The sequence below is a fragment of the Colossoma macropomum genome, unplaced genomic scaffold, assembly GCF_904425465.1.
Source record: "Colossoma macropomum unplaced genomic scaffold, Colossoma_macropomum, whole genome shotgun sequence".
Lineage (NCBI taxonomy): Eukaryota > Metazoa > Chordata > Actinopteri > Characiformes > Serrasalmidae > Colossoma > Colossoma macropomum.
In genome coordinates, this window is record NW_023494789.1 from 11,601,299 (window position 1) to 11,626,638 (window position 25,340).

General features: G+C 41.1%; 1 protein-coding gene across 3 annotated transcripts; it reads left to right on the top strand.

Annotated features, from left to right (window-relative positions):
* Positions 1–2,244: 2,244 nt before the first annotated feature.
* keap1b (kelch-like ECH-associated protein 1b) lies at positions 2,245–22,898 on the top strand. 3 transcript variants are annotated; one of them, XM_036570086.1, is made up of 7 exons: positions 2,245–2,343; positions 5,537–6,925; positions 10,061–10,306; positions 12,856–13,532; positions 15,670–15,875; positions 17,780–17,956; positions 20,087–22,898. In XM_036570086.1, exons 2-7 carry the CDS (start codon positions 6,614–6,616, stop codon positions 20,239–20,241), a joined length of 1,773 nt encoding a protein of 590 aa, XP_036425979.1. In that variant the 5' UTR covers positions 2,245–2,343; positions 5,537–6,613; the 3' UTR covers positions 20,242–22,898. The 3 variants fall into 3 exon arrangements, with proteins under 3 accessions (XP_036425979.1, XP_036425978.1, XP_036425980.1); XM_036570085.1 differs by lacking the exon at positions 2,245–2,343 and adding an exon at positions 2,717–3,290; XM_036570087.1 differs by lacking the exon at positions 2,245–2,343 and adding an exon at positions 3,304–5,303.
* The last annotated feature ends 2,442 nt before the right edge of the window (positions 22,899–25,340 follow it).

The following is a 25,340-nucleotide window of genomic DNA, read 5'->3' on the forward strand; positions in this document are numbered from 1 at the left end:
ACTCTGCCTGACAACACTTTCGAAAATGTCTCGACACTGAATTACTACTCTTTTAGTTGCTTTTAATTCTGACACTGACTTAAAGGAGCTGTTTATCTGTAGTGTCCGCCCGGCCATTTGCACGCTCTTTTGCTGTCAAACCCGTTATGCTGAAACTGCTGGACTGATTGACAGTTTAGGACTGGAAGTCTGCCAGTTACAAAAGGCACAGCTCTGTGTAAGTGGCCGTGAGGTCAGCTGTGGTGATGGGAAGTTCGATTCAGTCCACCGAATCGATTCTTTCAAACTCTTCGTTGTATTGAATGGAATGTCCGATTCACAGCGTCAATTTAAAAAGCTAACTGTTCGGTTTTAAGGGGAAATCCACCGATTTTCCAATTTTGGCAGCATTTAGTCGTTAAAATGTAAAACAGAGTCATTCAGTGTGGTTTGATGTAAAATGGTTCATTGTAGAGAAACTGTAGAGACTTCTTTACAGTGGTGGTGATTCATAAAAGAGACTTAAGAAATTAAGAAAATCTTTATTAAGAAAAAAATACTTTATTATTTATATTTATTAAGAATTCTCTTAAGCTTGTTTTGAGAATTGTTTCTTAAAATTAATTCGGCCCCTGGAGTTGTGACGTCTGTTAAAGGGGATTTCAATTTAAAGGTGAATGTTGTTGATTTTTAAATATTTCTGTGTAATTCAGTCACTAAGATTGAGTCATTGAGAGCTATTAAAGATCATGTCTCCATTATCTGAGAAGTGAGAACCTGTTCATCATCGATCCAAAACCCTAGTGTCTGTTTTCCTAAATGAGTTTAGGCCCAAGACTAAAGTACACTGCCCACTGAAATCTGTTTAGTCTATGATCATAGTTAAAGGGGAACCCGACATTTCAAAATGAATGCTGAATAATTCTGTCACTGAGATGTAAACAGTCCTTCAGAGTGGTTTGATGTGAAATCATTTGTTGTAGAGAAACTAACAGACTCAGATTTCTTTACAGTGGTGGTGACAGGAACCAGGGGCCTGGTTCATTAAAGCGTCTCACCAAGAAAAAAGCAATGGAATTTTTTTGTACTTTTCATTTGTTTGGGGCAATAATAAAAACAATTGGTGTTTTTTTTTGTTTTGTTTTTTTGTTTTTTTCACTTTTTTGACCCCACAATTTTTAAAGAAAATTTTTATTCACGTCTACCAAACAGTCGAGATGGCACTTTGTGGCATATACAGTGACTCAAAATGTGCTCTACCAAATGGTTGAGCAGAACATTAAATGTAAATCTTCTAAAATGTGTGTTATTCTTAACTTCATCCTAACTTCATTAAGAAGAAAGTTAAGAAAAGCCACAATGTCTATTAAAGGGGATTTAAATTTAAAGAGGAATGTTGCTGATTTTCAAAATTTCTGTGTAATTCAGTCATTGAGATGTAATCAAAGTCATTCAGAGTGGTTTGGTGTGAAATAATTGGTTGTAGAGAAACTTACCAACTCAGATTTCTTTACAATGGTGTTCATAGGAACCAGGGGTCAAAATGTCTATAGCCATTTTATTTACCATTCAAAATGACCAGTGCACCTACATGTGTTTTCTGGGTTTTTATATATAATGTTAATAATGGTAATACGGTGGTAAACGGTAAAACAAACGATTAATCCAATAACAAAAAAGTTGTTTTTTTTTTTTACCTAAGAATGGCTTGCATGTGCCTCTCAACCATGAATATATTTCTTTTCAGATGCCTGGTTCCTGTCATTTTCTCTAAAATGGAGCATTTTACACAAAAACACTCTGAACGACGTTGTTAACATTTCAAAATCATATTGAAAGCTAACTAAAATCAGATAGAACTGTTGCAGAGTGTTAAAATTTGTGGAATCCCCCCTTTAAGAAATGAAATTCAGATCCTATTAATTCAAGCATTTGTCTTGTAATGTAAAGACAATTACTTAATTGTCTTGTGATGTCAAGATAAAAGTTGCTTTCTCGAGATCACAAGACAAATACGTTGTGACCCCAAGATAACAGTCCAAAAATCATAACAACATGGCTTCTCTGTACTTCCGTAACAGTATTTGTGTGTAGAAAAAAAATCGAACCATTCGTTAAGAATCGATTCGCTCGGATCACTTGAAAGAGTCGTTCAAATGAACAATTCGTTCGCGAATCGACCACCACTAGTCAGTCGGTCGCAGTGCTTAGTCATGGTGACTTACTGCTTTCGCGCTCTCTCTCTCTCTCCCTCTCCCTCCCTCCCTCCCTCCCTCCCTCCCTCCCTCCCTCCCTCCCGCTCGCTCGCTCGCTCGCTCATCTGGCCTTTAGTCAGCATTGCGAGGCTTCATCCTCACAGGACGCGTAAGTACAGTTGCATTAAAACGTTTACATTGCCAGAAAAAACGAGCTTCATTGTTATCCACTTTCCCTTTCACTGAGGTTGCGGTGAGATGTGATTCATCTTCCTCCTCTGATTTAGCAGCGTGCACACAATGTTTTCGACCTATGGCTGCACATCCAGATCTTTCTGGAGCAGCTCAGTTTATTAGCTAATATGCAGGCTTGCATTGCAGATTGACTGATTAAGGAATTGCATGCACTGGTAGCAGCCTTAATGCAAAGTAAAGTTAACGTGTAATGCAGCGAGATTATGAGATTGCATTGCATGTTTTTTTTTTGCATGGGTGTCCAGCAGTGTCCAAGTTTAAGGTGGTGCACTTTCTTTCTTGACTTTTCTTGTGCAGGGTTTACATAAGGATTAAGCTGCATTTCACGAAGATGAAGTGGGTTTCTTCTTTTGCAAATTCTCCGTTCCACCTTAAATGATGCAGCAATTACATGCAACTTCAGCACCATTTAAGGTGGAATGATAAATTCGGATAAGAAGCCAACTTCAGCTTTGTCTGTCGGCACTTCTAGTTCATGCTTTTGGTACACGGAGTGCTGTAACGTTAAGTTAACACAGGGTACGATGAGTCACCGCTGAAGGCGCTCTGCCAAAACCATTTTAACCCCCTCTTTGTGTTTAAATATGACATTTGCTCGCTGTATCGTCAACACAGCCTACTTTCTTTCGACCCACTGAATAATCCAGGCGGGGATCACAGGGTTAACAAGTGAAACACGATCGTCTGAAGTTTCATTTCTTTAGCCAGCTGATGACATGCTTTTTTACTCCCTTAATACCCCTATTCACGACCTAAGATCTAAGATATGAAGAGTATTTTTTAAACGATCGCTTAGTCATAACAGCGTTTACCTGACAGGAGGACCAAACCAGCCAGCCAGCCAGCGACAGAACAAACAAGGTGCGTGTTTTTGTTGTTTTGTGTCCCTGTCGCTTTAGTTGAATTATTAACGCATGTGAAAGTTTCACACAATAGACCTGTAACGGTAACCAGTCTCTAGAAAGGGTTCCTGGAAGGCTCAATGGACGAAAATGTTCAAAACCGAGGGACTGGAGGGAGAAAGAGATTCTTTACCAATCAGCCGCTCTTCAGGAGAAACTCAGCACCGCCGCTGCTCTACTTTTCTTCGCAGCTGCTCTAATTCGAGTCCGGGGATTTGAGGCCTACGTGGCGTCCGACTTTTTTTCTTGTGATTTTTGTCATTTTTTTCTCCTTTTCTCGCGTCGGTTAAATATTTAGGAAAACGGAAAAAGTCATGCGAACCGCACTGGTCAAGTGAAGTTAAAGTGGATTGAAAATGTGATGTTTTAGCTTGTTGTGTGTCAAAGGAATCTTGCAGACGAGTGGATGAAAGTCTCACTTTAGCACATAAGGCTAAGCTACACTTTGTGTCAGCCTGAGCTGGCGGGCTGTGTGCTCGCACGGTTGTTTTGCACATTCTGACCCAGGTCAAAGTAGCCTCGATAAAAGTCTAACCTATGGTTATCCAGTTAATAAATAAGCCTTTTACTGTTGAAAACAAGGCGTACATTTCTTGTTTTTCCCACTTGAGGTCCGTTTTGTGTGTTTTTTGTGCCAAAAACAGACATCATTTATATTTACATGACCAGTTTCAATTCGTTTGTAAAGGTGAATTCCACCAACTCTTAAGAATTTCTGCAAAACTTAATCGCTAAGATGTAAACGAAGTCATTCAGATTGTTTTGATGTGAAATGCTTCGGTCTAGAGAAATTTGCCATGTCAGAATTGTTTAGTGTTGGTGATGGGAACCAGATAGCCGAGGATTTTAATGCTATTAAAAGCTATTTCACAAAAGGATTTTAGACAAACTGGTTATGAATATGCTGCTTGATGACTGAGACATTGTTTTGAGAAAAGATTTTAGCATTAAACACATTTTTTAAATGTGTTCATGGTGGAAAAGTAGAAGCAGGACATTGTAAGGCATGTATAGAAAACCTTTTTTATTGTTTGTTTAATCATTTATTTTAACATTTACTGTTGTTTTGCCATTATCAGCATTACATCTGAAAAGTCAGAAGATGTGTAGGTTCATTGGTTGTTTTGGGTGTATATTATTGCCTTGTAGACATCGTGACTCCTGGTTCCTATCAGCACTACTGTGAAAAAATCTGTCTGTAATTTGCTCTACGATGCACCATTTCACATCAAACTCTGAATGACTATTTTTTACATTTCAATGACTGAATTATGCCGAAATTTGAAAAAGTAGGTGGACTCTTTACCCTTAAACACTTGGTATCAAACAGCCTGTCCTGAGATATATATATATATATATATATTTCTTCGGCACTTATTGGCCACCTTGTGTCGTCTCTCTGTGAAAAAGCATTTCTGGCTGAAATGCTCTTTATAGCTTCAACATGAATGGGATGTAGACTGACTATGCCAATATCTATGTAAACAACTATGTTTGCTTTTGTTACATCACAAAAGAGTAATAAATTCAGCACTTGCAGTTTAGTTTGTTTATGTGGCATGTATGGACCGTTTTGTGAAACTTCAGCAGTGTTTGTATACTACATCCAACTCTTTTTATCAAAGAAATTATTTGTATTTTATTTTTTATATTATTAGTATTTTATTTCCTTGTTATAAGTCCTTTAAAAGTTTGCAGTGGGCAGATGTCAACAAGATCATGTGACTTGAGGGGGAAAAAATGTGGTCACGGTGACGAGCGCAGGTCGGACCTGATTGAAACCACCTCCCGTGTGTGCGTCACTGGTCTTAAATAACAGCATCATCTCAGTTTCTTTCACTCTTCTTCTCTGTACCACAACACCAGAGCCAGCAGTGTGTTTGGCTTGTTTGTGACAGAGATATCTGTGGATTTTGATAAGTAATTGGCTCCAGGCCCATTTGCTTAGTGGACTGAACGACTAATATATATTGTAAAGTATTTGTCTCTATCTGAGTCACATTTGCTTGATCAGTGATACTAAGGTTACTTTACCTGACTGTGGGAACACAATGTGCTGATGGTGTGTCATTTAAGCATAGGAATGTACTTGTTTGTGTCAGGACAGATTGTCCGTTATTTCTGCCTGTTGATCCTTGTTGTAAATCTCCCTCTCCCTCTCTCTCTCTCTCTCTCTCTCTCTCCCTCTGTCTCTTTTTCTTGTAGGTCTTTGAGCAACCAGTGGACAAAAACAGATTCCAGGGCACTGCCCTTTCTAAGTCCTTCAGTCCTGGAGGGATCAGCTGTGTAAAGCACTTGTTTTCCTGGAGGAGGTTGTCAGCACAGACTAAACAACCTCTGGCACCTTTCGCACACTTGCTGACCTGAATATCTGTAATCATTCAGTCTGTCGACGAGGCTCAGTTTTACAAGCGGAGGTGAAACTGTAGCCTTTAACGTAGAAAAACCCCTTTTGCTACTCCAAGAGGAAATGATCTTTTTCCATGTCTTTTTTTGAATGAGTTTTATTACCTCTATTAAAAAAAAGCATTGTCAGGAGATCATTACTAACCAGATTCTCACATGTTTAGTTTTTACATGGTAGATATAGACTTTAAATGCTGAGGCAGACTCTTTCCAGGCGAAAGGGCTACTTATGTTGGGAGGTTACAAGTGCCACTTGCGTGTTCAGCTCAGTACCTCTACCTGCTGTTCTTTCCTGCTCTTGAAGTTTCTGCTGTTGCCACCACAAATGTGTCTGCTGCAACAGATATCAGATTCCTTCCTCCTCAAGCTGGTTCACCTGAGGCTGTAAAACCCTGTTCACTGTTTGTCCTGCTTAACTCTCATGTAACAGGAGAATGTTTACATTTTGAAGAAGAATGTAAAGGGGTCACGCAGGCTTTCTAAAAAAGATGTATTCTCCTGTTTCTTTGAGATCTTGAAATGGACTGCAAATTACATGTTGACATGGAGGCAACTCATGGACTCGAGTTTGCATTAGGTTGTGCATACGGCACGCCATAAAAATTTGATTTGAGCAATCAGTTGCAAGGAAAACGCCGGCTTTTATCTCTTAGGAGCTCGTTAAAGGCTAAAGGAGGGGACGCTTGTCACCTCTCAGCTCTTTCTGAATGCCACACCTGCCTTTTCTGCCTAAAAGATAGCTGTGCTAAGACTTTTGGGGCGGTGGGCAAAAAAAGGAGCGAACTTTCATCCCCCATTCATCCGCACACCGTTCCCTGTCTGCTCTTTGAGCTGGCGAGCAAGGATGCAAGCGCCGGGCGGCAGTCGCCGGTGAAGATGTACGCGGCGTCAGGAATGACGGAGTGCAAGGCGGAGGTGACACCGTCCACGAGTAATGGCCACCGAGTCTTCAGCTACACGCTGGAGAGCCACACGGCCGCCGCCTTCGCCATCATGAACGAGCTGCGGCTCGAGCGGCAGCTGTGCGACGTGACGCTGCGTGTCAAATACAATGACCTGGAGGCCGTGGACTTTGTGGCACACAAGGTGGTGCTGGCGTCCTCTTCGCCCGTTTTCAGGGCTATGTTCACCAACGGGTTGAAGGAGTGCGGCATGGAAGTGGTGCCCATCGAGGGGATCCACCCTCGGGTAAGTGAGCCGGCATGGAGCTGGGCAGGGGGTTACCTCGTTGACCTGTGTGCTTACAGGAAAAAATAGCAAGCTGTGAGAAACTTTGTAAGGTTTGTGCAGTGTAAGCTAAGAAACTAAGGCCTCTAAGTGTCTTACAAATCAGTTCCATGGTAATGATAATTAGAAATAGTGGTTATGAAGATGCTATTTACTTTGCAGTCTGACACCAGTCATTCCTAAAGCACTAAAGCAATGCCAGCAACTCATTGTTGGCAAAACTCTGAAACTTGGTTCTGAGTACCGACTCATAAGTGTTTTAATTGCCTTGTAGTGTTTCCAGTTAAGTTTCATTCAAAAGCATAAAAACATAAATACATTATTATATAATCTGTGCAGTGGTAATGAAAAGGCACTTGGTTTCAGCCCAGTGTGTTTTAGATTTTTTATTTGTGATGATTTTCTTTCAGTTTTAGTGCATCACTAGTGGATAATGGACTCTATTATGTGTACTGCAATGTGGTAAATGAACTCGCAGTCTATACAGGAGGCAGCTAGAAATCCTAGCGTGTCAGTGTGCCGGACACAGATTAAGCCCAGTGCCGGACTGGGTCTGTTTCTTCTGTGAAAATACTGCACAGTCAAGAATTAAGCTCCGTCCCAGGATCTACAGTCGTATGCAAAAGTTTGGGTGCCCCTTGGTTAAATTACGCTTTATTGATTTTCTAAGTGAAAATGAGTGAACGCGGCCTCTACAGAGAAGACACTTCTGCACACCTTAACGCACAATTACTGTTTAGTTACAGAATTAAACATGGGAAAAGAAAAAATAACAAAATATGGCCCGTGGAAGAGTTAAGGCACATTGTGTTTTATGTTTTATTTTGTTCGAGTATGTTAAGATCAATAAAAAAATTGTGTGCTAAAATTTGCAGAAATTATCGTATGTAAGTGTGTTCTCTGTAGAGGGTGTAACTTAGTTTCACTTTAAATAATCAAGAAAACGTCACTTGATTAAGGGTGTTAAAACTTTTCCACACAACTGTGCATAGGACACAGTGAATGTGACGGTCTCTGCCCCCATTGTCCCGTCTCAGAGGTTCTTTGGTTTCACTGAGCTCTTGAAGGGATGATTTTCCCAGAAAAGAAATTACAAGTGCAGCACATGCAGTTGGCATGATTCTAGATAATGTAAGCTTCCATTAGTTAGCTACTTTAGCCTTGTATTCTACTGATCCGATGCAAAACTAAAGAAGCAAATATTGGACACAAATAGGGCCCTAATAATTATGAGTATTTGTTCGTTACATTGGTATTTGAAACTTTATTAGGTGTGTTTGAAAGCTTTCAGTTTTCTTCAGCTAAGGCCTTTAAACAAAACAGTTAGAGTTAATATATGGAAAAATGATATAAACAAACTGTAGCTGGCTTAGTTGATTTCATGATAAATTCATGCCAGGAATCCACATAACCTCACCTCAGAGCACAACAAAGTGCACTACTTTACATGTAGGCATTGAAACTAAAACAGTGAGAGCTTGTGAGAGCGCTTTATGTAAAAATAAAAATGATTGAAATTTCTGATTAGTTTATATGCCAAGTTTTGACGAGTCATCTCAGGTATGTAAGTATAGTGATATTTGTCCAAGTGCCACTAGTCTCTGACGAGGGCACCTCTAAAACCAGAGAGCACAGAACCTTAAACCTGTTTGTTGCGTTCTGGCAGTGGATGAGGGGGGGGGCACTAACGCCCCCAGGGTCGTGGTCACTTCCACGCACAAGAGTCTGACGTGAGTTGCACTTCACCCTGTTCGGTGACCCTTTTGGCCAAGAGCCACATTCTGCAGAGTGAAAGCGATCACAGTTTCACCAGTTTGCAACGTGTCCCCTGAGCTTGGTATCAGGTCCAAGAGGACAGACTGCATGAGCTAAGCAGAGTACTTGCCTTCAGGGTGGTCCTCTTCATTTTTAGGTGGGCTCATAACTCCAAAACCTCTTAAATGCTTCTCTCCACTGTCTTTAGCTTGGCTTCCATCAATTAAAAATGGGGCTTTAGCCACATAAAGTAATTCAATAAAGTAAATGAAAACAGCAAACTAAAGCCATGATGGTGGTAAACAAAAGAATTAATTGTAGCTGTGTTTGTTGTTGGCTTCTACAGCAACATATGGCATACAACCAGGTGGGCTTCAGCCTGCACAACTAAATCTGCAGTAACAAACATACTTAAACGTATGGGTAATTATGGACTGTAACTATATATATATATATATATATATATATATATATATATATATATATATATATATATATATATGTATATATATGTATAGGGCTGTGAGAACCCAAACGTGAAATTTGAACCAAACCCGAGCCCAACTTATATTTGGAAAATGATGTCCAAACCCAACTAAATCGACGTTAGCAGTCAGGTTCAGACAAATATTTGAAGGCCCAATTTGTGGTGTAAATTCTGTGTAAATTTTACTTTGGGCTAAACCATCCCTGTAAAGCTGATTTATTCAGCTGTATTGCTCTGCAGACACTGAGGGTAATAAAAAGCTTTTGAACAAGCTATTCCTACAGGCCCTTCGAGCAGAGACGATGCTCTATATCGAGCTGAAGCTCCACAGTCCTCCACCACTCTCACACCCGGTCATTATCAGGATCTACTGAATCCACTCATCAATTTTACACACTCCGGCATTCATACACTCCTACAGTGGTGGGTTTATCACGCTGGCCTTCGATTTAGCCAGTGTAGTTTGCCAGCTGTGTTTGCTCTGAAGATTAGATTTGGGCAGGACTGCTCAGGGGGAGAGACAGAGGGGTTCATGTGTTAAGCTGATAACTCTGTATTCTGACTAATGATTACAAGGAGGTGTCAATAAGGACATATTCACTTTTTTCCCTTATGATCCTGGCTGTTTTCTCATTTGTCTTGTCATGCCGGGTGTTTCCCAACCCGGAACGAAGGTGCAAAATCTTTTATTGCCACATAAAACCAAAAGATGTATTGCAAGGCAGCAATATGCTTTAATCTCACAATGTCAACAATTAGTCTCTCTGGACGCAATACCCAGTGAACAACTGAGTCATGCCTGCTCATGGCTTTTTGGTCTGCCTGCCGTCTGATTGCTCTGTGCTGTCCAACAGGTCATGGGCCGCCTGATAGAGTTTGCGTACACGGCGAGTATCTCCGTCGGGGAGAAGTGTGTGATCCACGTGATGAATGGTGCCGTGATGTATCAGATCGATAGCGTGGTGAAGGCCTGCTGTGACTTCCTGGTGCAGCAGCTGGACCCCAGCAACGCCATCGGCATCGCCAACTTCGCTGAGCAGATCGGCTGCACCGAGCTGCACCAGAAGGCCCGCGAGTACATCTACATGAACTTCAGCCAGGTTAGACTCTCATAGCATCTGTTCGGTTATAAAAGGTTAGACACAGTGGTCATTCAAGGTTGCAGTACCGTTTTGAATTCCCTTACCATTTTATACACAGTAATAACACACATACATTTTTAAAGTTTACAGCAGGGGTGTCCAATCTTATCCGCAAAGGGCCGGTGTGGCTGCAGGTTTTCACTCAAAATGAGCTGGAGCACAACGGACTTCACTTGTTTAATCAGTTAGTTTCAGTCTTCAAACCGCTGATCTCGTGAGCCCCTGCTTTGTTTGAGTCAGAACCTGCACCCACTGTGGCTCTTTGTGGGTAAGTTTGGACGCCCCTGGTTTACAGTGTACATTTAAATATTAGAATCAAGAAGCTGAAAGGTGTATTGTATTTTGTATTTCAAGTAGTCAAGTATTTCCAGAAAAAATTAAAACATTAAATACTACAATTTTGTGTCTGTGATAAATTTATTTTTCACTACTTTTAAAATATAAAATATTCTCAATATTCAGGCTAACAATACAACATATAATATTGTAATATTAGCCTCACAATTCAATATGCACAGATACTGAATAATATGTAAGACAGACGGGAGCAAATAAAGCACTTACTATAATACCGCTTATATTGCATTAAATATAATAAAAAAAAAACAAGCAAGCTGGCAATAAAGGAAGACCGTCTCACTTCTGAAAAATTGCTTTCTCTTTACCTTAAAAATCGAGAGCAGGGTGGAGAAGCACTCTCCCCGTAAGCATATGTTAGTTTGTGGCTACATATATTTTCACGCAATCATCCTTGCAGAACGTGCATATATATATATATATGTGTGTGTGTGTGTGTGTGTGTGTGTGTGTGTGTATACCAATCAGGCATAACATTATGACCACCTCCTTGTTTCTACGCTCATTGTCCATTTTATCAGCTTCACTTACTATATAGGTGCACTTTATAGTTCTACAATTAGACTGTAGTCCATCTGTTTCTCTGCATACTTTGTTAGCCCCCTTTTACCCTGTTCTTCAGTGGTCAGGACCCCCATGGACCCTCACAGAGCAGGTGTTTTTTGTGTGGTGGATCATTCTCAGCACTGCAGTAACACTGACGTGGTGGTGGTGTGTTATTGTGTGGTGCACTGGTCTGAGTGGATCAGACACAGCATTGCTGCTGGAGTTTTTAAACACTGTGTCCACTCACTGTCCACTCCTATTAGACACTCCTACCTTGTCAGTCCACCTTGTAGATGTAAAGTCAGAGACGATAGCTCCTCTGCTGCTGCACAGTTTGTGTTGGTCATCCTCTACTCCTTCATCAGTGGTCACAGGACGCTGCCCACAGGACACTGTTGGCTGAATATTTTTGGTTGGTGGACTGTTCTCAGTCCAGCAGTGACACTGAGGTGTTTAAAAACTCCAGCAGCACTGCTGTGTCTGATCCACTCAGACCAGCGGAATACACACTAACACACCACCACCACATCAGTGTTACTGCAGTGCTGAGATATATATAAACCGTCAAAACCTATGAACACAATTATTTTCATTCAGTATGTGGCATATGGTGTTGTACCAATTCCAGTTAAATGGGACTCATTTTGCTCTCTTTATAATGAAACATGCTGTTGGCCATTGTTCTACAAGTGCTGACACTATTTACAACATGTTCAGAAAAGCATATTGTATTGACATAATTTATCACGATAATTATATAAATTGTCAATTCAAGCAAAGTCATGCCAGGGAGGGTGCGCATGTTTCTTTATAAGGAAAGACTGAATCCATCTAAAGGAAACTGGCTGTTTTAAATGTGATGTTTCCTTATAAATAAAGTTGCATCCTCCCTGACATGACTTTGCATGAATTGGCAGAGTTAATGTCTGAGAACGCCCTGAGTGTGGTAGGAAGGTATGTATGTGGGTGTGAGGAGGACAGGCAAACCTGTCTGACAGCTTTATGGTATGTGTGCTGGTACAAGTTATGTGTACCTGAGAAGGTACAGTGTTTCCCAGAATGACTCTGTCCATGGTAACTTCTAGAAAAGCTGCTGACACACTGATAGTATTATAGGCTTTGTGAAACATGCAAGAATATGAAAGCACTGACTTCAAGACAGTGAGCACAGAAGACTCACAATGACATGACAAAAGTCATACATTGCCATTGTTTGTAAAGGACTGTAAAGAAAGGAGTTTCACTGTACTGGAGAAAAGAGGAAGGTTTTAGTTTCTGTTCTCTCTCAGCTGTGTTCATATATCCACAGTAATGTGCCTGCTAATCTTACATTCCTCTGCTTACCTACCAGGAAAACATCCATCAGCAGTTGGTCTGGCCCAGGGCACACTTAGCTAAATTCCAATAAAACCCAAATACTGTGTCAGTGTGCCATGTCTGTGCTATTGTTGAGAAGTTATACTGGTTCTTCTGGTCTGTCAGTCCTTTTTGCAAGAATTGCCAACATCGATCAACCTATATTTTGTTCAATGAAAAAAAACAAAAAACAAAAAAAATGTGTAGTGAAATCTGTGATCCTGTCCCCCCCCCATCTGTTCCAAAAGGTGGCGACGCAGGAGGAGTTCTTCAACCTGTCCCACTGCCAGCTGGTGACACTGATCAGCCGTGACGAGCTGAACGTACGCTGCGAGTCTGAGGTGTTCCACGCGTGTGTAGCGTGGGTGCAGTATGACCGCGACAACCGCCGGCCATACGTTCAGGCCCTGCTGCAGGCTGTGCGCTGTCACTCGCTCACGCCTCACTTCCTGCAGCGCCAGCTGGAGCACTTTGAGTGGGATGCACAGAGCAAGGACTACCTGTCCCAGATCTTCCAGGACCTCACGCTACACAAGCCCACCAAGGTCATCTCTTGCCGCACCCCCAAAGTGCCCCAGCTCATCTACACGGCCGGAGGCTACTTCCGCCAGTCACTCTGCTACCTGGAGGCCTTTAACCCCTGCACGGGGTCATGGCTACGCCTGGCCGACCTGCAGGTACCCCGCAGCGGGCTGGCGGCCTGCGTCATCAGCGGACTCTTCTATGCCGTGGGTGGCCGCAACAATGCCCCAGACGGCAACATGGACTCCAATGCACTGGACTGCTACAACCCCATGAACAACTGCTGGCTCCCCTGCGCACCCATGAGCGTCCCCCGGAACAGGATCGGAGTTGGAGTCATCGACGGAATGATCTATGCGGTGGGGGGGTCCCATGGCTGCATCCACCACAACAGTGTAGAAAGGTAAGGACCAGGGATGGTCATTTCCGTCTGTGTCAAATTGATGAGTTTTTCAGAAAATGTTCACAAGCCAGAATCTTAACTTGGACTTAAACCTGAATGTCGATGTTCCTTAGGAGTGTTCAATGTCCAGAACCAGCCTAGAAGCGTTTGGGGTTTTGCAACTCATTGTTGTATAACTTCTCAGTTCTCATTGGTGCAGAAGTGAACTGCTTGGAGGTTATTTTGAACTGGCTGAAGGGCATGTGTTTTGATGAGTTTGGGATTTAGCAATTGCTTCAGTGTTTAAGTTAATCTGTAATAACACAGAATTAAGATAACCATGTTATGATTTGTGAATATATAACACTTTTGAGTCAACAACATGACTATATACTCTTTAGTGGGGCAGCCAATATAGAAGCAGAGGTTGGGGGGCTAGCTTGGAAGCATTATGTCAAAAAAAAAATCACTGTAGGATGACAGCCACCAACTAGCCTACTTTGTTGTCACTTCCTTAACCAGAGAGAATTTCAAACATATGATTGGTGGCCGAGAATTTAACTGTTTAGTGTAACAGCTGCCCACATACTACTGCTATGGTCAGCTTTGCTGCTTAACTAGTTCACTGGCTAGGTAGCTAGATAGCCTTCCATATAGCAACACTCAGCTAAGGTCTGCAGAAACAGTTATGCAGGTGTATCTTGTTTAAAGATGTTTTTTACAGAGTATTCTTATTGTGGTTGAGGCAAATTGGGCTATAATCAAGGACATGGTCATATTAGCCAAGAGAAATGTATTTGTTGGGGTGTTTTTCCATCTCTTTTTAAAATGTTGCTTCTTTGTACTAAAGAAGTACTGATGCAGTAATCATTTATAAAGCATGTTGAATATTCTTAGGATTTTTCAGCGTCAGACAAAAATCAGTTCTCCAAAATCCCCTCTCTCGCACATTCCCTACCATTATTTAGTGTGAGACTCAATATGGCTTTTTACTATGACGAAAAGAGAAGAGGAAGTGTGTTTAGATCACCACTGTCAGGCATCAGATAAAGAAACAGAACAAAGCTGAATCCAAGGAAAGGAGGAACAGAAAGCATTCTATTAATAGCAATTTACCTTCCCTCTGCCACCCCCACACCTTTCCACAGAAGCTCAAAGAAGTTTTTCCTAGTTTTTCTATCTAGAAGCTTAAGAGAATTCATTAATCTGAATGAAGAAGCTTTGCTTGCAGATCTGTGTACTTGAGTTTACCTATCACACCACTTCTGCTTTAGTGGTAAAATCTAAAATTAACAGAGAGGGCCTTTTAGTTAAAAAGAGTTCTTCCAGTTCATCATGATGGCAGTCATTGTGAAACAAAAAAGCAATAGAGTGAATTTAATGTAAAATGGTAAATTGTAGAGAAAAATTCTGGCAGTGGTGATAGGAACCAGGGGGTCACGATTTCTAAAGTGCAAGTATAGCCATGTTATTGACTAAAATTACCAGTGAACCTACATGTGTCTTCTGAGATTTGTCAGTCATGTTGATAATGGTAATATAGTGATAAATCAGAAACAATATATTTTCTTCGGGGGCTGTTTTTCCCTCCAGTGCCCTGCATGTATGTCTCTGCCATTAATATAATTTTAAAATAAGTTTTGAGAAGGTTTTGGCCTTAAACAATCATGAAAAAAACTGTTATCAACAATGTCTCAGGCTGTTCATAACCATTTAATGTAATAGCTTTTTATGAGGGAGCTTTTAGAGGCATTAAACTCTTTAGATGTACAGTTCCTGTCACAGCCACTGAATCCTGGCTCGTTGCATTTATTTTTTTTATTTATTTTTTTTTTTGAACAGAGCATTTCATGTCAAACCACTTTGAAAGACTGTTTACATCTCATGCGAAAACAAAACTTGTTGGAATTCCCATTTAAAGGAGAAACCTTGATGACCTTATGAAGGTTTTGTCACAGTGATGCAGTGTGTGGCATTTGCATTGACATTTTCAAACTGGCTCTGAACAGGATCAGTCGGCTTGTATAAGATTTCATTTGCATATAACTATTTAAAAAAAGAGTTTAGCTTTGATGGTATCACCAATTGCCATTTTTGTGGTCCAGGCATCAGTTGACACTCTGATTGCTGAAAGTGTGTATGTGTGTCACCCATGCAGGTATGACCCAGAAAAGGACTTGTGGCAGCTTGTGGCCCCCATGCTGACACGGCGTATTGGGGTGGGTGTGGCGGTTATTAACCGCCTCCTCTACGCAGTGGGCGGATTTGATGGCACACACCGGCTGAGCTCAGTGGAGTGCTACAACCCCGAGAAAGACGAGTGGAGAAGCACAGCGGCCATGAACACTGTCCGCAGCGGAGCCGGTGAGGTTACTAAGTAGCAGAAATACATAAGATTATTTATTGAGAATTTTTGTTTAGACAAATATATAAGATATAAGAAATTTTCCCTGTCTCTGCACACCTAGTCCAAATGAAAGGCTTAATAATTAGTTAATGTGTTGAGTCGTGAATCACTGATTTAGATGCACAGTTAGTGGTCATACAGACTTTTAAGAGACTTAAGCCCAGTTTGAGCTAGATTAGTAGTACCTGAAGAGGTGCTGCAATTTAACTGACTACCCTTAAGTTCTCCAGTTTTAATCCAGCACGAATTTTCAAATGTCTGTAGATGTTTTGACAGTATGACGTTATGGAAGTGCATGTGCTAAAACTAATCTAGCTTGAAAAGTGCTTAAGTGAACTGGTTAATATAAGTACCTAACAGGGGAATTCCACCAGTTTTTCAAAATAGTTTCTCATTTTCCACTTATTCATAATCTCTCCATGATTACATATAAAAACACATGTAGGTTCACTGGTGGTTTTGGCTAGTAAATAAAATGGCCATAATAGTTTATTGTTAGTATGGTGTTTTAGACATCACAACCTCTGGTTTCTATCACCACAACTGTAAAGAAATCTGAGTCAGTAAGTTTCTCTACAATGAACCATTTCAAGTCAAACCACTCTTAACGACTGTTTACATCTCAACTACTGAATTATGCAGACATTTTGTAAAATCTGTGAAATTCCCCTTTAAGCCAGGCATGCACTACCTAACTATAGAATTCTACCAGATTCCTCAAACAGAGCACCACACCTCTAACAGCAGCCTTTTACAGAATGTCTGGTCTTTTTGTCGTCAGACCGTGTGCTAGACAATTGGCTAAATAGAGGGTATTGCATAACTACTTTTGACTGCCAAAAGCCCCCAAAATCCCAAATCTCACTGTAATCACATGACACAAATAAAGCTGAAACTGGACCAGACTGAAGTGTAGGAAAAATGCAAGCCATGAATAAATGTGGTGGAGAAGCACGGATATCATTCTACTCTGCATCGAGAGCTCGAAAAGCATTTTACAACTAACTGGCAAGCTGACTCGGAGCACCGTAAAGTTCTGCTCCATACATTATCAACAGTGTAATGGCAAATTCAACAAGCAGCTCTAGCTCCGCAGTCTGCAGCAAATGTGGTGTGCTGACACGTCTCCTAGATTTCGTTTTCTCTCTCCCAGCCTTCGCATTAGCTGTTGCATGAATCACTCAGTGGCTCTTGATGACTTATTTTTAGTCATAAAAATCAAACACGTCATACAAAAATAGTTTCCGAAAATCATGAAGTGCACGCTCAGCTTTAATGAGGGGTTCAGGGAAGGTTGGGTTATTAGGAGAACTTAACAAATCTAGATTCAGCTCAAAGCTTAGAACAATAGTCTGTCCTCAGCTCTAACACTTGACTTATCTGCTACATGCCAAGCTCTAAGATTTCACTAGTGAGTGAAATCAGGGCTGTCCAAACAGGCAACCACCAGTTTAGGAGTATTAGATCTGCTTTTGCTCTGTTCAGTCACAGTTCTAGAGTTAGCAGCTGTCTTAACATTTGAAACAGGATATGTTTGTTGTATGTAACCACAAGCATATGGACATGGCCTGCTGGAATCCCTGCGCACTAATGCAGTCCTAGTTTGTTTTTTATTACCGACCCGTATATATTCTAGTTAAATCGTTAACAACTCCTTTCTGCGCTGTCATGATTCAAATGCAAGTCTACTGACAACATCATAAGTTCTAGATAAACCAAGTCACTGTAAGACAGAATAAACAAGGCCGTTCAGTGACCCCATCATTATTTCCTAACCAGGTGAAGAAAAATTCCAGATATAACACCCTGTGTTAATTCACTGGAACGTGAGAGATGAGTCATTGATATATGTGTTCTCTAGGCGTGTGTGCATTGGGAAACCATATCTACGTGATGGGAGGCTATGACGGCACCAACCAGCTGAACACAGTGGAGCGCTATGACGTGGAGACAGACAGTTGGACCTTCATTTCATCCATGAGACACAGACGAAGCGCACTGGGGGTCACCACACACCACGGCCGCATCTACGCTCTGGGTAGGAATCCCCACCCTTGCTACTGTGGTGTAGACCAGTGGTGTCCAGTATGCTGCTGGAGATTGACCATTTTGCAGAGTTCAGTTCTCAGCATACTTTTTAGGCCAGCTACATTAGGTTCAGTGTGAATCTGCATATTCATGGGGTTTCATGTTGCAGAAGTCCAGTAGTAATTATGTTATAGGTGCAAACTTTGCTTTGAGTTCAGCTTTGATGAACTTTGACACAATTTGCACTGTTGACCAATAGCATGACTGCTTTGTCAGCTCTGTCACAAATATGAGTATTTTGGGGAATTATCTAATATTTTCCATGTACATATGTGGTGAAGGTGATACATCAGCATTTTAAAATGTGGAAATTAGGACTAAATCTGCCTGGGTTAGCATGGCTGAGAAATGTCACATGTATTTGTATAGGGTTACAAATGCTGTTAAATAAATAAAATAGAGATATTTTAGCCCACAAATGTTAAATGTTGGGCTTTTCTATAGTGCAATGAGTATTTCATAAAATATTGTTTTGAAATACTGCTCAAATCTTAACATCTGCCCAATGTTGACAAATACACCGATCAGGCATAACATTATGACCACCTCCTTGTTTCTACGCTCATTGTCCGTTTTATCAGCTCCACTTACTATGTAGGTGCACTTTGTAGTTCTACAATTACAGACTGTAGTCCATCTGTTTGTCTGCATACTTTGGTAGCCCCCTTTTACCCTGTTCTTCAGTGGTCAGGACCCCCATGGACCCTCAGAGAGCAGGTACTATTTACTATATATTAACTCCAGCAGCACTGCTGTGTCTGATCCACTCATACCAGCACAACACACACTGACACACCACCACCACGTCAGTGTTACAGCAGTGCTGAGAATGATCCACCACCCAAAAGGTACCTGCTCTGTGAGGGTCCATGGGGGTCCTGACCACTGAAGAACAGGGTAAAAAGGGGCTAAAAAAGTATGCAGACAAACAGATGGACTACAGTCTGTAATTGCAGAGCTACAATGTGCACCTAGATAGTAAGTGGAGCTGACAAAATGGACAATGAACGTAGAAACAAGGAGGTGGTCTAAATATTATGCCTGATGGGTGTCTCTGCCTGTGTCGATATGATGGCAGTATTACTGTGAATGCTTGATCAGCACAGAACACACAACATGGAAGAAGCACTAATTTTAGCTGTATTTAGGCATTTCATGCAGTTCTTCCTGACCCAGCAACAAATTAATACATAAGGGATGGCAGTGTGCTCTTGTGTTTTACCGTTTGTGGTGGGGGATTTGTTCATGCTGGCAACCAGCTGGGACTGGTGGGCAGCAGAAGTGTGGGAATTGTCAATGAGTCCTGCCTTGTTTATGCCTATTACACAAGAGAAGACACAAACTGCAATTTTCCAGTGTGACTGCGGCTTGAGCATGCCTGGTTCTAATACAGTGTTTGTCGACCCAGTCCTCAGGGCACACAACGTAGTAGACATTTTAGCTCTAACCCAGCTCCACACCAAAATCTGGCCATTAAGATGACTGAATATTTGGTACTGGTGCAGGGAACCAGGTTAAAGCAAAAAATGTGAACTTGCTGATGGGCTGAGAATACTTGGCTGCAAAACACTGTTCTTATATTAGGGCTTAGGGCTACAGTAGCAAGGTTTGGGCAGTCCTAGCGTGGAGGTGATGAATGATCTTAGTAGGCTTTATGGAACATAATTTTTCCTGACAGAAATTGTAGTGTAAATTCTTTGTTGCACATGAAAAGTGCATCTATATATGATTATATCTGCCCTCTGGTGGCTGGAAAATGATAGTGCTGAGTGTTGCACTGGTTATTTGCAAGTATGGGGTTTCAGCTAATAGTAGCGTGCGTCTAGGCCAGAGAAACACTCCCTTCTTGATAGTATTAGGTGAAAAGCCTTGGACACATGAGACAGCGCAGAGCTGGCTGTAGTATGTGTTTGTGGTTGCGTAATGTTGTGCACAGCCTGCTGTTAGTATAGCAGTCAGACTCTTTTGGTTTCCAAGGTGTTAACGGCTTGCCTGTGCATTACTATAGATGAGGTAACATTTAGTTGGTGACTTTGTGACTGAACTGACTTTGCTCTTCTTTGCTCTTTATCTTCTCCAGGCGGATATGATGGAAACACCTTCTTGGACAGCGTGGAGTGCTATGACCCCGAAACAGACACCTGGGCTGAGGTCACAAAGATGACCTCCGGGCGGAGTGGGGTCGGTGTGGCGGTCACCATGGAGCCGTGCCAAAAGGATTGTCAGAAACTCTAGTGCCTCCTCCCTCCGCCTCTCCCTGTCTCCTTCCAGCTTTCTGTTCTTTGATTCTTTCCATCCTTCCTTTTTTTTCCGCCAGGCTTATCGTTGCACATTAGCCCTTTAGCTTGAGTTCAGAACAGACCAATTCTGTAACAGCCCTTAGCGACAGAGACCACATGCTAGCACCACAGGACCATAGAGTTGAGCCACAAGGTTCATATAAAGTTTAGAAGATACTTCATATTCTCTGCTAAACTAGGAGAAACCTGGTGTGTTGTTCCTGTTAATAGAGGGACAGGAAGGCCTGGTTGTACCAGAGTACTTCCAGGCAGGACGTGCTAAATTAAATTGGCAGGTTTAGCTGTTTCGTGACCAGACCGCAGACAGTGGGCTCACTAATATGAGTCAGTAAGTGTCTCTTGTTGTATTACTGACCAGTACATGTAAACCAAATCTGTGGTGGTCATATTAGATGTACATGGCTACCTCTTTCCTGAAGCTCGTACCATAAAGGGTTTGGCCTTTTTTTTTTCTCTGTGAATGCAGAAGTGCCATTATCCTCTTCACCACCACTTCAGTATCCCAGCCTTTATGCTGCTGTAGTGGGCATGAAGGCCTGAGCGCACAAGAATTACGTCAGAGTACCAATGGCAGTCTGGGCTGGTATTCTTAAAGAAGCTGGTTCTAAAACCTGGAGCATGTTTTTGTGTTTTTCCTGCTCTAACACCTCAGTCATCAGGTGACTACCAAGACGTTCTGTTGTGTCTTGTGTATCGGAGAAATTAAAACACAAAAATTTCCAGATGCTTAGGATTTAGAGAATCACTGGCCGACTAAGTTATTCCCAATCCTGGTCCTGGAGTACCTCTGTTGTGCACATTTTAGTGTTTGCTTTGGTCTGACACACCCACTTCAATTAACCGATTAGTTGGATCTGGTATGGTAGAGCAGGGAAATCACCAAAATACACAGGGCCAGTATTGGGGACCGCTGGGATACCTGTATCGTGATTTGTCCAGGGGCTTCCAAACACCTGTTTCAAATCATTGTCTAATTACTAAATTAATTGGCTAACTCAGTGGTAGCTAAAATAATGATCCAAGTAGCCAATTACATGGCTATTGGTTAACTGATTAGCTAATTACTTAAAATAATTGGCTGTAGTTCCACTATGTGGATTTGTGGGACATTCAAAGCCAGTGCTTCTCACACTGGTCTACCACATAGGGAGAGAGCAAAAATATGGACCATCTGGGGTCCCTGAGGACCAGTCTGAGAACCACTGCCCTATGCCATTTAGTGTAGTTAAACCTTAATCCAGACTTGGAACCATGCTGTTTTTCATAAGGTTTCCAGAACATAAATTACACCTAGTCTTGGACTGAATTCCATTGCCAACAGTTATTCACATTGCAAATACTTATTAAGCTAGGGTTAGACTTAATGTGGCTAGGAAACAATAGAACACATGTCTGGGGACAGTATGTTAAAACTTTTGGTGCTGGATTGTGGCACCAACAAGGGTACATCCCTCTAAAACCCATCCCTGGACTCTTCTAGTTCATGCTCTTTTAAAGTCCGGAATACCATTGTTAACACGAGGAAAACAAGCTAGGCAAATGCTATCGCTAATGGAAGAGTTTTTCTTTTGCAAAGTTTTTTTTTAATTTTTATTTACATGACTAATTGAGTTTTTTTTTTTGTTTTTTTTTTTGACATTTCAGCCATGCTAACTTGCGCTACATCCATGGGCTAACGGCAGGTTTGTATACAATAGACAATGTTGGCGAGCGCACTGCCCCCCACCACTGCATGTTTAATTTATTTAGAAATGTAGCTCTCTGTTTGTTCCCACCCTGATAAATATTGGCGGGAATGTAGACTTATCACAAAATGTCTCATGGTTGTCCCCAGACATTCTCATTACAAAGGCTAGGCTGCGATGACCAGGCCTTTTGTGAGTTTAATGTCAGTGTGTTAAGACAGGACACTGCAGAACCAGCATTGAGAAACAATGGACTAGACTACAGTAGAGTTGCCAATGCAATATCTCATTCAAAAGTGTTAGTCTAAGACCAAATCTGGACCCGAGCAAAGTACACAAGCGCATATAAGGGAAGATGAGCAGACGGGGAGGCTTTTCTGAAGGGCCCATTTAGGTCGGGAACGTCAGCCGATTCTGCATGTGGCATTACCTGAAGAATGTTTGCAGAATTCACCAAATGGCTTTTGCCAACCGAGGCCAACTTCACTCTCTACAAAAAACAGACACCTTTCTTTGACAGACAGACAAAAAAGCCTGAATAATAAATGTATTTGTAACAGCATTTTAAGCTACATTTTTTCCAGGAATTTTTGTACATTGTACAGAGTTTGAGTGTTTCCTCTTATTTATTTTGGACTGACTCTTTTGTCCCTTTTTTTTGTGCTTGGACGCGGAGTTCTACTCTGGGAGAAGCCGGACTGTGTTTGTGGCTTGTCAAGCATGCGCCGTATTTGAGATTTGATGGAAAGTGATGACTGCTCTTTTTTCTAAATCTCTGTTTAAAAGGGAAGCGTTTTCCTTTAACAGTTTATTAACGATGATTATTTAAAGACTGCTTTGTAAATTTTACAGCAATGAATGCATTGTACAACACCTTGTATATTAAATGCATATGTTTATTGTAATACATCTGTGTCTCTGATGATGATGTGTTCGGGTGTAAGCTAAGACGGTTTAGGCAAGCCTTTATTTGTGGTTAAATTTCTGAAGACATTTTATTTACTAACAGCACACGTGCAACCAGAGCCCCAAAACATGTTTGTTCAGGTAATTGATGAGGTGTAGTAACTAGTGTGAAGTACAGTTTTGTTGGATTTGTACTTTCCTGAGTATATGTATTTTTCAACAGTCTTTTCTGTTTTACTTTTTCACATTTGATACCTAATTCCTTTTTGGGTTTTAGTTCATTCTGTTCTGTTGGTTACTCTTCTCACTTTTAGACCAAAAGAATCCACGAGAGAAGAATCCAGTTGCTATGCTGAAAGATGCTGAATGTCTCAGACAGTTCCACTGTAGCTCTGTAGAGAAACTCAGTACTTGGGTATTTTTACTTTTTTTTTACTCAAGTTGTTTAGTGGTAGCTGCTTTTAGTTCAGCTTGAGTCATTACAGGTACGGCATGTTTGTTTGAGTTGTTTTGGGCTGCTTTATCTATCTCTGGTTTGTGCGCCCAAACCTGTCATTTTACATAGACCTCTCAGTCCATCTCCCTTCTGTCAGCGTTATAGGAAGTCCAGTGTTAAAATGTAAAATCAAGTCTCCTTTAACCCTTAAGTCTATGGTTATTGTAATTTTCCTACAAATTCTATTTACATTATATTCGTAGTATTATTTTAATGTAGTTATATAAACATATGAGTTACACCTTTACAATTACGCTAGAATCCGTACGGTTTTTTCCGTTTTAATGGACAAAACTGGGCAAAATGTAAACACGAAAACAACTGAGAAGAAACACAGGGTTGACGTATACGTGGTGCACTTCGTTCATTCAGCCACACGATGCCGCCAGTGCGTAATTCACGCTGTCGCAATAGTTGTATTTAGTTTGAACCGAGCCCAGTACCAGGAACTTCATGAGGCATTAAGTATGGGAGATGTGAATGAATCACTGTTATTCTCGTGCTTGTGGTTGATGTAATCTGAAGGTTTGCTTCGTTACTTCATCATGTAATAAGTCACAGAGTGCTACCAAATTCCACGGCGGAACGGCGCTCAGCAGGGAAAAACTGATCGGTTCAGTTTAGTGATCCGACTCTTTTGCTGTTCATATTAGCGAATCGAACGTCCGATTCATTTTCGTTTTGATTTTTCTCCTTTTCAATTTGTGACCAACTTACTAGTGATTGGCATTACCGTTTCCACCCAAATATATCTTGCGCAGCTGTGTCTGTGTTTTAATTTATTTATTTTAAGTGCAGTTACCTGCAGGGGAATACCACCAATTTGTCAAAATTGAAGTGTCTAAGATGTAAACAAAGTCATTCAGAGCTCAGTTTTAAAGAAAATTACCATGTCAGAACTGTTCACAGTGGTGGTGATAAGAACCAGACGTCTGATGAGTTTAAAGTCTCTAAAAGTGCCTTAACAGAAAGCTGTTACATGAAATAGCTAAAAATCATAAATGGTGGAAAGGTAAATGAAGATGTTACGGAGATCCTAAGTAGCTGTGGCAATGATGTGTTCCCTTACATATACAATGGATTTTGCAAGGGAATGCAAAAAGTTTGCAAGGGAACACAATGTCGTTGCAGTTTTTTCCACAATGGCACTTAAGGGGCTCAGTAGGATGTTATAAGGCAAAATAAAGCCCAAAGATTTTTTTTTCTAGATTTACCACTATTGTTCCATTATCAACGTTGCATATAAAACCTACACATGTCGGTTCACTTATTGCTAAATACGTAATACCACCACTGTAAAGAAACCTGAATTGGTAAGTTTCTCTACAGTTAAGTATTTCACATCAAACCACTTTAAATGACTTTGTTTACATCTCAACAATTGAATTAAACACAGAATTCCGTTTTAAGTATCAGGCCTCTGCATTTTGGGGGGCTCAAAGGGAAGGAAAGGGGCATTCTGAACATACATGAAATTTATCTTGAAGTATTAAAATAAGAAAAAAAGTATCTTTTATCCAAAGTGGCACACTAATTGTGTTTCAGAGGGAAGTAAATGTGGTGTTAAGAATAATATCCAGACACTGACAGCATAAATTAAAGGGGAATTCCACCAATGTTCCAAAATGTATGCATTTCTAGTTCAGTAAGATGTAAACAAAGTCATCCAGAGTGGGTTGATTACCGCTATTATAACATCAACAACATTACATATAAATGCTCAGATGACAATGTCTATATTTGTGTTGTAGACATTCTGACTCCTGGTTCCTGTCGCCACCACTGTAAAAAAATTGGAGTCATTAAGTTTCTCAACAACAGTGGTTCCCAGCCCTGGTCCTGGATCAGGTGTGGTGGAAACTAGGAAAGCGATCTAAGAGCATTTGTACACCCTGAGGGCAATACAGCAGGGGCTCAAGCTCCTTCTGGGGTCTATCTGTGCACATC